This window comes from Triturus cristatus, chromosome 5_1 (genome assembly GCF_964204655.1).
Source record: "Triturus cristatus chromosome 5_1, aTriCri1.1, whole genome shotgun sequence".
Lineage (NCBI taxonomy): Eukaryota > Metazoa > Chordata > Amphibia > Caudata > Salamandridae > Triturus > Triturus cristatus.
The window spans coordinates 262,163,854-262,175,927 of NC_140587.1; the positions used below are offsets into that span (position 1 = coordinate 262,163,854).

The following is a 12,074-nucleotide window of genomic DNA, read 5'->3' on the forward strand; positions in this document are numbered from 1 at the left end:
AATTTGTTTTTATATTCTTTGAGGGAAGCTGATGGAGTCCCCATGGCCCCCCATAACTATAAGGGTGTTAGTGTATTAAAACCTTACCCCCTAATATAATCTATAAGGACAGCTGTAACATTTCTGTTTGTGGTGCAGCCAGTCAGTCAGATTGCTCGGTCTTGCAGGACTGACATTAAAAACGTCCTCTTGTCCAGTCAAATCACTCTATTTTTGTGTAATTCTGTTCAGCTGTTGTTTCTTTTATGCTTCTTAAAATTCATATGGGAATTTGCATGGGAAAATGTATTTTGATATTCCCCCTTTGTTTATGTCCTTTATTGACGGATCACTCCACAACTTTCCAGGAAAGAGCTGGGATGGATACAAAATTTGAGGGGGGGAGTTTTCTGAAGAATCGCAAATGATGCCCAAGTTATTAGCGAAACAAAAATTGCTCTTCGTATGGAAACACTGGCCTAACTATGACTTCACCATAGCAACTGCCACTGTATAATATATACATTACATACAAAACATTTCTGTAAAGTAAAGGTACTTCCGATGTGAAAGCAAATAATTAAAAGACACTCAGAATGTGATGAGTGTGATAAAATGACTCCTTGTTGCACTTGGCCCGTTTTGCAGGGTCATCCACAGACATTTTGCCTTCAAACCTCTGCTTATTGCTACTAGTGGCTTTGTAGCACTTATTGTGCCACCCACTTATGTAGCCTCTTAAACATGTAAACTCAAGCCTGCCATCTCAGAGGCTGTGTGTGAAGCTTAAACTGCAAATTCGACCTGGCAAAATGAACCGTTTGCCAGGCCCACACTTTCTGTTTTTTATACATCCTAGGGTAGGCCCTAGACAGACCACAGGGCAGGGTGCAATGCGTTTCAAAAGTAGGACATATACTTTTCAGTTTTAGAGGTCCTGGTAGGGAAAAACACCTACATTAATTTTTCACTACTGCAAGGCCTCTCTCTCCCATAGGATAGCAATGGAGTTGCATTATTACATGTTATATGTGTCATTTCTAAATGGGAAGAGATAACCAGTTCATGTTTGGTGGCTCTGGAATCACGATTCAAAATCATAACTTATGCTGAAGTCAGGATTTTAAATTGCAATTCAGAAAATGCCACTTTCAAAAAGTTCTCATTTTCTTGCCTTAGCCCTTTGGTGTCTGCAGCCTGTCTCTGGGTCACATGACTGGATGTAGTTGGCAATTGGGCTTTGTGCATTCCTCCTGGGGAGCCACAGACAAGGGGGAGCTTAGGTGTGACTGGATGGGCCATCACTGGCAGGAGGAGAAGGAGCCGGTACCGGCTGTGCTGGAGCCAGGGCAGCGAAGGCATGGCATCTGTTCACTTCAAATGCATGCCTCTAGAAGCTTCTCCCCACTTTAAAGGCACAACTGTGTATACAAGAAGGACCTCAGACACCAACTCTTCGGTACACTTCTGGACCTGTGGATACTCTACCAGTAAGACGGACTGCTGTGCTGTTACAAGGACTGCTACTCTGCTGGACTGCCACTCTAAAGGAACTGCTGCCCTGCTGTGCTGACCTGCTGCCTGGTGCCCTATAGCATGAGAAAAAAGAACTGGACCTGAAACTTACTCTTGAACCCAGGACCCCAGAGTGGCTCAAAGTGCTAGTCTGCTGGCCCTCTGATCTGAGCCTTGGACACATAAGAGGCTCCCTAACCAGATCCAGGACCCAGCTGCAGCGAGTTCCTGATCCCCAAGTGGTGTCTCTCAGGTCCTGGACCCTTGGTGTGACGTTGGTGTAGCCCTTAGAGTTGTTCAGGCGGTGTATGTTAGGAGCTTGGCCACCTAAGGGGGCTTGAGTCTTTAGGGACAAACCTTTTTTTTATATACCACGAACGAGGCTGTTCACACCAGAACCATGCTGCTTACACCGAAAATCAGCGCGAGCCTCTGCCAGCCTGTCTCTTCGCACAGCAAGCGGCAATTGCCAATAGAGGAACGCCAACACGAAGCTCCAGCCTGTCTGTCTGCGACACCTGTCCTGCTCTTTTCTCCACACTGACCACTGCATGTGATGCTCTCCAAAACGAATGTGACACTTGCCACAAAACATGAGAAGGTAAAACTCCAGCTGAGCCAATCTGGAACTGTAGCTGACCTGTGCTTATTCATGGTCGGCCTGAACTTTTAACTTTGACCCGGTCCAGGGTGACTAGATTGCCGCTTTTTGGTGCTACTTTCCAGTTTATCATTTAAAAATACATAACTTTGGTTCTACTGATTGTATTTTTGTTGTTTTGGTCTTGTTGCATTTATAAAATCCATCTCTACTTTTCTAACCTGGTGTGGGATCCTTTTTTGTGTGGTTTATTTACTGTTTCACTGTTTGTAGTGTTTCACAAATACTTAACACATTGCCTTTAAGTTAAGTCTGACTGCTGTGTGCCTAGCTAACATGGGGTTGAGCACAGGTTACTTTAGGTTTTGATTGTGCCTTTCCCTGACTAGGATTGTGGTTGCAGCTTTACTAGGGCTCACACTTCAAACAACCAGTAACCCAATTTCTAACAGTCCTAATGTGATGACCCGTAGAGCATCTGAATATCTTAACAAGACCAAGAATATTCACTGAAAAATGGTTGCATGAAGTTATGTTTTGACCTAAAAAATAACATGTCATTTAAAAAACTGAAATTCCTGTACAACGATCCAAAATTTACAAAGTGATATTTAACAGTTATGTTTAGTTACACATCCGTAATTTTCCCTCTACAATGCATTACTCATGACTACACATATGATGTCACAAATTATATGTAAAATTACACCATTGGAGGCAATGTTGCTCGCATTATCATTAGCATCACAGATAACATCAGAAAAGATGCTACGATTGCTGGAGCATTGCATGTAGGACCTGATCAAAGGACCAACAATGTGATGAGAATCTGCTGGGCATGGCCTAAAGACGAGTGCAGTGGGTGCTGTTGGAGGGATATCAGGCGCAGTCCAAAGAGCCCACTTGGTTTAGATTATAGGCTGATGTACTAGTGAAGTTATATGGTATAAAGTACGCCCTGCTGTACATTATAAGGATATTGCAAGTCATCGAGGAGTTCCATGAACATATAGAGGAACAAGGCCAAAGGCCAGGTTCTTTATAAGGTTATGAAACTCCGATGTGACTTGCAATATCCTTATCATGTACTACAAGGGGTACCTTATCCCGTATAATACATGGTTACACCATTCCTTACCCACAACCACTTAAGTCATTGATGCATAGCTCTTTCATATAAAAGAGAGCACAGTTTGCAAATATGAAGGTTACAAATAGAAATCTCTGGTGCAAAATTAAACACATTAAAAAAGCTGTTAGATATTTGTTGCCAAAAGATCTTAGAATTAGTTTAATTCAATTCAGTTTAAAAAAAAAAGCTGCAGTAGCTCGAAATGTGAAGAAACATGCAGAAAGATACTATCTTTTCTATAATTATCCAATGAGTGCAAAAATTGAACATGTTGCCATAAATATCTTCTTTCTTCTTGTCACTGTAAAGTACAAAAACAGAGCAGAAGAAAGAAAAGCAGCACTTCATTTCCCTTCTTTAAACAGATGCTTTAATTATGCTTTGTGACTTGACCTGCCCTTCGCCTCAGCTTCTGGCAGCACTCGGTTGTAATAAATCATTACACTTGAGCTCTGATGTAATTTCTTTATAATCGGTGACAGCGCGCCTCAGAAGTAGCCGATTATAAAGAAATGAGACTGTTTTTTATTAAAGGGACTGCAGAATGCAATGTATTATGGCTTTTTATTACCCACAGTTCATTCCGCATCGTACCCAGTCTCTTACTTGCTGTTTTTAGGTCTCGCCTGACCCAGCGCATGCGCTGGTCTGGCAAGACTTATTGAGAGGGCTCCAAAAAGTGCTACCAGGCCAGCATAGAGCTACAGTGCATGTGCGCGGGCGCGCCCGCCGCGTTTTACCGCAATTACTTTCACTTTTGCGGCCGCAAGCCCGCTTTGATGTTGATCACGATCGCAATCACGATCACTTTAACTTTCGCGGCCGCAAGGCCACTTGGCAGAGCCAATAGGTCTCGCTTTTGGGACCTTATAAGTATTTAGTTACGCAACTGTTGCATGGCTAAACACTTATAAGGTCCCAAAGGCGAGACCTATTGGCTATGCCAATGCTTGTTCTTCTTGATCTGAAGTGTTGCTGCAGGACTAGCAGCACATGGAAGCACTTCGAGTATTGCCTTGCCCACAACCAATAAGGAATTTGAGAATTAGAGTTGAAACTGCAACAGATGTGTATATGTATATGCATAATTTAACAATCTCACTTCTTTCATTTACCTGAAGTCAGAATTGATTACAATGCAGAAAAGTAATCTGTAAGTAAATGACATTGTGTGCAAATAAAAAGTAGGTGATTTGTTTTTGTTGTTGCAGTGAGTCAGAGCAATGAATCAGACTGCATCTATTTCTGTGTTATGACAGGCAGAACAGGTAAGAAAGCGAAGTCTGCACAGACTAAATTACAATGACATATATGGCATTGTTTAGCTGTGTTAGTTATTTCTCTCCGCTTATTTTTCAGGAAGAAATCTGTCTGATTTATGGGAATTGACACAGAAGTCTCCTGTTATTAATTACACCTTTCCTCGCAATGACTCGGCTTCTCTTGGTGAGTTTATATTTTTATTCTAAGTAAAATGATTTCCACATTCAATTCAGCAAAAAAACATAGGGGGAATGAATTGTTCAACATATTACCTTGTGCCAGCCCAGTGCTTAATTTGAAATACTACTTGCAATATAAAATCTTATAATTGTTTTCGAGTCTGGATAAAGTTAATTTTTAACACAGTTTGGTCAAAATATCCAGCAGCTTGTAGCATATTGAGCACATGGTAAGATAATTTCGAAGAAAATATACTTTTTCTTTTAAAAGAAACCCTACTTTTAGTTTGAGCAAAATACAGCTTTTTGCTGTCAGCCAGCCCTTTTGTCATCAGCACACGTAGCACACAGTCATTAGCGTGTTGGCTCAACCATCTTCAGTCACTAGCTTATTTGGGTTAGTACCCCCATAGCCCTGGCTTGTTCAACTTGTCTTTTATATTTTGAGTCAATCTTCACCCATATTCTGCAGTTATATGCATTGCATTGTTGATTTCCCATTGGTGATTGGTCAAAACGTAGTTCATCTCATTTGTTATACACCTACCCTGAAGGGAATCCACTGATTTAACATGGCCATCCTACCAAAGTGAAGGCCTAGTGGCCATCTGAGACGAGAAGATTCAACCTTCTAAAATGTTAGCAAAGCTATTCTTACTGCACCCGAAATTAAAAGAATGTTTAATATAAGAAGTGATATAGTACTGCTGAGCTAAATAGCAAATCTTTCTATGAAGGTTACTATTATTCTAATAATGTTCTCTTGAAATGTAAAATATGGTAAACTCACTGTATTGAAAACTATTATTAATGGAAACATCATGTTACACTTTTTTAAAAACCATGAATGTTCTGTATCCTATAATGCATTGCATCACCTAGCTTTGGTGAATTGCGTGTTTGGTAACATGTAGAAAGATTGACCACAATCCGAGGAATACCCTATTTCACAAAAGGACACTTTGGCATAATGTTGGTGCATTCAAAAACAATTTTAAATTGGTATTTTCGAATACAGTGATTTAGTCCAGCCATGTGTTAATGTGTATGTAGAACTATCAGTGGTGTAACTAAACCTCAGGGGGCCCCCTGCAAGGTAATGTGAGGGGAGTCTCCCTGCAAGGTAAGGTGAGGGGACCCCAATTAACCATTCCCTAACGGCCTTGCTGATTCCCAGTATTTTGTTGGTTTGCAGCAAGCCAGCCCAAGAGGGTACCCCTTTGAGGTGAGCGGCGTAGGCCGCCTCTACCCCCCACGCCGCAGGGGCTGCAGGGGCTTCCATTATGCCCCTGAGAACTGTTTTAAACCACACTGTTGCACTTTTTCTTTTTAAGGTTATGAATGTGCGTACACTGTGAACAAATGCCCTATTCCCTGTTCAGCATTTAGTTGAAAAGGTACCATACTTGCTGAGTAAAGAGTAAAAATTTATTGAAATTGCTGTCCTGTTGACATTTCACATAAAGCCTGTGGACTGAAATGTAACCAAGTGTGGTATTCTGCCTGATCTTGTACTAAATGTTTTTGTTGGGCACTGAATAGAGAACACATCACGGATCTCCCCTTCAAGATCAGTTTCTTGGTGCAGGGTGGCCTATATCAATTTTTTAACTGGGAGGCAAAAAATCACATTGTTATTTTTCCTCATGTGGGGATTTCACCGAGCTTAGGGTGCATCTGAAAACTGGTCATGGTAATTGTAGAAAATTAGGTTCCTGGTTGAGGGGGGTTAAACCTTTCTCAAGCACCAACCACAATTCTTGTCAGGGTGAAATACAAGCAAACCATAAATTAACCAGTGCTCAGCCCTCTGGTAGCTTGGCACAAAACAGTCAGGGTTGACTTAGAGGCAAAGTATTTATGGTGCTCTTCAGAGAGTAATAAAGTGAAAACACAACACAAAAAGACTCCCACACCAATTAAGAAAAATAGAGTAAAATGTAATACATTATTTGACACCTAAACAAAAGAAATATACAATCAATATAACCAGAGATATGTAATTTTAAAGATTTAAGTGGAAATAGTGCCTATTAGAACAAAAATTGTGGTTTTCTGGTCGCCTCAGACTGGTTCAGGCCACCTGCAATCGACCATGAGTAAGATACTGGGACCGAGTTAGACCAGATGAATAAAGTACAATGGGGCAGATTTACAACTTCTGGCGCATCTCTGCTAATCAGCAGGGATGCGCCAGAAGAGTTGCGATGCATCTGCCCACCCGTGCGGCGCACCGTGGCGCATGGATGGGCAGATGCATGTCCATCCCCCGGCGGAAAGGCAGCGCATTGCTGGAGTCGCGTCGCAAGCACGATGCAGCTCCTGCAAGGCTCGTGGTGCCCCTATTCCTAACATGCTGCGTCAATCCTTACGCCTGCTTCAAGCAGGCGCAGTGTTTTGACGCAGCATGGCCGTAAAAGTGACTGAGTGAAATCTTGTAGATTTCACTCAGCCACTTTTCAAAGGCGTTCCTGTGCCGGAACGCCCCCCCCGTGCCGCAACGCACCCATGTGGCGCAGGGCTTTACAACATGACGCATCTCCCTAGATGCGTCACGTTGTAAATACAGCGTAACATGGCGCATGATTTACGCCGCCGCTGCCGCACAGAAGTGACGCAATGGCGGCGTAAATGTGTCGCAAGGGGCATGTAAATATGCCCCTTTGAATCCAGGTTTTGGAGCATAGCGAGATCCTGCATCGAGGATGCACTGCACAGCACCAGTTCCAGTGCAGCTGTGGGGCTGAGTGCAGAGTCCTGCATCATCGTCGAGGATGTGTGTCTTTAGTGCCCATAGTGTTAGGAGGATTTTCACACTACTTTGGAACCTGTTAACTGGAGATATTTAGAGATTAGGGGCCAGATGTAGGTGGCTAAATACCGGTCGATAACACCGAAATTCGGTAAATTTCAGTGTTACCGACCAGTATTTAGCCATGCGCGATGTAGGAATTACCGAACGCCCTCGGTAATAAGGAATCGGTTTGCAGACAAAAATACCGAATCGGAAAATAAGAAATCGGTAAAAATAAGAGAAACCAGTTACCGATTCCTTATTTACCGATTTGCAGACAAAAATACCGAATCGGAAAATAAGGAATCGGTAAAAAATCGCAAATGCCATGTACCAAAAATTGGTAATACCGAATTTGCTGAAAATCGGTATTTAAGAATCAGTAAATAGCACTGACTCAAAGCAGGTGGTAATCAGGTGCACTGCATATAAACAGCCCCAAAATGCAACAGTGTGAACACAATGGCGGCCCTCTACGTGATAGCAAGGCGTCTACATTTGTGAGCAGCAGGACTGAGGACCTGGAGACGGGAGGAGCGCGTGTACAGAGTGCGTGTTACACTGTTCCAACTGACTGAGGCTGAGATCCATGAGAGGTACAGGATACACCCAAACACCATCCTGGACCTGATACGGACCTGCACCCACTCCTGGAGCACCAGACACAAAGGGTGCACGCAATACCCACTCATGTACAGGTACTCTGTTGCCTGCACCTCCTGGCATCTGGCAGTTACCAAGGGGTAATAGCTGTGGCAGGTGGAGTCTCACAGAGTTGCCTGTCGCGTTTTCTCAATAAATTCCTGGACGCCATGTTGCAAAGGATGGCACACTACTGCTGAAGACCAAGTTGGACTTTTATCAGAAAGCTCAGTTCCCACACGTCATTGGTTGCATTGACGGGACACATATACCACTCTGCCCCCTGCTGCGACTGAGTACATTTACCGCAAAACAAATCCGCACATTCGATTAATGGCCAGGTCATATGCGATGTGTCATACATTATCACCGACATAGTTGCAAAATTCCTAGGGAGCACCCATGATTCATACATATTCAGGAACAGTGGGATCTATACCCGTCTGCTTGCAGGAGAATTTGGAGAAGGCTACCTGCTAGGTAAGTACATGTGACATCCCCTCAAGTAATCACCTGTTGCTGCGATTGTAGACTGTGAAGTACTTACTTACTTCTCACACACAGGTGACAGTGCCTATGCGGTGCGCTCTTTCATCCTGACTCCGTACCTGCACCCATCCACCCCAAGTGAAAGGCGATACAATGTTGCACATAGATCGACACGCAATGTGGTTGAGCGAACATTTGGACTCCTCAAAAGCCGGTTCCGCTGCCTGCACAAAAGTGGAGGTGTACGGCAGTACCAGCACCTGGTCTGCTGCAAAATCATAGCTGTATGTGCCCTGCTGCATAACCTTGCCACTAAGAGGGGGACACCTGTGGAAATGTGTGATTCTGAAGAGGAGGATGAGGAAGGTACACAGCCACAGCACAGCGCAGCAGGTGGCGCTGCTGCAGCAGATGGGAGACAGAGACGGTCAGAGATCACACAAAATTATTTCTAAGTAATGAGACAAAGTCTGTTAATGCATTTGTGTCACGGTGTTTAATAGACCTTACAGCAGGCAATTGTCCAGCACACCCTAACACCATCTATGTGTCCAATGGGTTACGTCACCCACAGCTGAAAGAATGTAGAGGGCCGTGCCTAACTCCTGCGCCCCCGCACACCAGTGCTGCGTTCAGCATGCTCACTGTCCTCACCAGCGCTGTGTCCTGCAGCAGACCCATGCCTCAAACTGCACCTCCTGCTCTCTGGCAAGGGGGGAGTTACAGTGCTGCGACTGCTTGCCTCCTCACTGTCGTCCACATTCCCTGTAGCAGTGGCAGCAATTTGTTGAGTCTGCATCACCTCTACGGCACTGGTGACTGTCACCAGGCCCTGAGTAACCTCACGGCTGCACTTAGCCATTTCAAGCTGCATGGCCACAGATCTGAGACTGAGCACTTGCGTTGCATTTCACAGCCTGTTCACAGACTTGGTGAAGCCTGCAAGTACCTGCCTGTCTCTCCGCCTTGCAGCGCGCTCACCATCCATCCTGCCACATAACCGCCTCACTGCCTCCGACACCTCCTTCAATCCCTCTGCCACAGTATGGTTGAGGCAGTAGATGGCCTCCTTCATGGCTTCGACCTTCCTATTGTTAGCCACCATTTGTTGCTGAATGGCCCTCATTCTCTTCCCCTGCAAGCGCTGCACATTGAGCATCTGCCCCTCCAGTCTAGAGAAGACACTGGATCCATCAGCGTCAGGACTCTGTTCCCTCTGTCGCTGTCTACGTGCGCCTGTGGTGGTTGCCTCCAGGGGGGACTTTGCCACAGATGCCTGGATGTCATCGCCCGGTGTGGGCTGTTGGAATTGCTGCCTGGCCTCCTCTGTGGCATCCATCTCCTGGAGTGTGGCTACTATGTACCTCTTTGGTGGTGGTGGTGGTGAAGTTGGTGTACTGTCTGCAAGTGACATGGCTTCCTCCGCAATTGTGTGTTCCTCCCTGGAGGCCTCGCCAGTCGCCCCTTCTGCAGCCCGGGGTGCTGTTCCGCCTGTGGATACAGAATGTACTATTACTCACTTTTCTCACAGCATCTGTGCAAATAAATTTCACACTGACATTCTAGCTGTTTGTCCTCCGCTAACTCATCTATTGCTGTGTGTGACATGCCTATGCTTATTGGGGGCTGGCTGATTTGCTACCAGTTGTTAGTGACTACATTTCCCATGATGCTGATCTTACACAAAACATGTTCTGGAGTGGGAATTTTTGCAGGGGGATTGGGGTTAGGGAGAGGAGAGAGCATGCTGTGCATGCATCTTACCTTGTCTCTTGGATGCTGTTGCTGAGCTATCCACGTCCCCGACGCCACTGACGCTCTCTGGCAGGAGGGTGGACTCTACCAGTTGGTCTAGGGCAGTTGGTGCAGGTGCAGTGGAGCTTCCCCCTCCTGTCTTCCCCGCTTGTTTCTGCCGGTCAGCCACCTTCTCCTTCGCACGTGCCCTCAGGTCGTACCATCGCTTTTTCAAGTCCTCAATTGTGTGATGTGTGACGCCTATAGTGCTGATCTTCTCCTGGATTGCCAGCCAGATGTTTCTTTTCTGGGACTCAGGGACGTTCAGTGATCTCTTGCCAAAGAGCTGGTCATGGTCTTTGACTACTTCCTCAATGAGGACCTCCAACTCCCCCTCACTGAACTTGTGCTTCCTTTTCCTTCCGGCAGCATCTTTCCCCTTCTCTTGTGAGGCCATGGTGCAGTTGCAATGTGGTATCTGGGTGGTGGCTGTGCAGCTCCTCTGCTCTTGCTCCTGCTCCCTGTCTCTCCAACAGCTACAGATTTAGTGCACCTGCAGGGGTGTGGCCACTTCCTGGTTGGGAGGTCATGTGGATGCACAGGATTGGCAGATTCGACAATTACCGATTTTTTTGAATTATTGTAATGTGGAATCGGTAAATATTTTTACCGATTTGTAGGAAATCGGTAATTTTTAGCGATTATTACCGAATCGGTATTTTTTACCGATTTTTTACCTACATCGGAAATACCGAGTCCTTAATAGCGATTCGGTAAAAATCGCTATTAAGGACTCGGTATTTCGAACTTACCTACATCTGGCCATAGGATCTGAAGGGAGCATTGGTAGGGGTATTCATTTGTGTACTCATTGTTTGCTGTACTGTTGACTCAAATATAATGTTTTTATCTGCAATTAAGATTGATACAATATGAATTGAAAAGTTATTTATATAAATAACATAGCTGTATATAAAAAAGGTTATGTCATTTATACATGAAAGTTCGGTTAATGTCTGTGGAATAATTTGGACCAATTCAAGTAATAAGAACAAGTCTCCAAAAAATTCTCGAGGAACACTTTTGTCTCGTAAGTAACTTTCCAAAAGTGGTATTTTCAGAAGTGTGATTTAAAGTCCAACTTTATTATTAAAGAGGGTTTTAAATTAAAATTCTTTAGACACCAAACTCCATATTCCGACCTGCTCGCAACTGGAAGTTTAGCTCTTATTAAATGTAATAATTTAACCCAATGTAATCAAACCTTGCATTAGTGAAAAATGAATGTAATAATTTTTCACTACCAGGGCATGTAAAACTTAAAAGTACATGTCCCACTTTTTAAATACATTGTTCCCTTCCCTATGGGCTGTTCAGGGCCCACTCTAGGGGTGATGTATCTATTAAAAGGAAGGTTTGGGCCTGCCAAAATGTAAAAACCCCAGCTCAAACTGCACACACAAGCTACAATGGCAGACCTTAGAAATATTTAGGGGGTACATTAGTGGGTGGCACAAAGAGTGCTGCAGGCACACAAGAAGTATTTAATTTACATGCCCTGGGTACATGTAGTACAACTTCACTAGAAACTGACAAGAAAATTAAATATGGCAATTGGGTGTAAGACAATGTTACCATGTTTTAGGGAGTTAACATGCACATTTTAGCACTGGTAAAGTCCACAGAGTCCTAATGCCAACAAAAAAAACACCCTATGGCTGACAGGTCTAACAGTTATGCACACTT

At 44.2% G+C, this 12,074-nt stretch overlaps 1 protein-coding gene across 1 annotated transcript in view; it reads left to right on the forward strand.

Moving 5' to 3' along the window:
- HHLA1 (HHLA1 neighbor of OC90) overlaps positions 1–4,696 on the forward strand; it is a 310,979-nt gene extending 306,283 nt beyond the window's left edge. Inside the window, exons 8-9 of the mRNA XM_085603780.1 lie at positions 4,439–4,495; positions 4,587–4,696. Coding sequence (XP_085459906.1) covers positions 4,439–4,495; positions 4,587–4,696 — 167 coding nt within the window. The remainder of the gene's footprint in view (positions 1–4,438; positions 4,496–4,586) is intronic.
- The last annotated feature ends 7,378 nt before the right edge of the window (positions 4,697–12,074 follow it).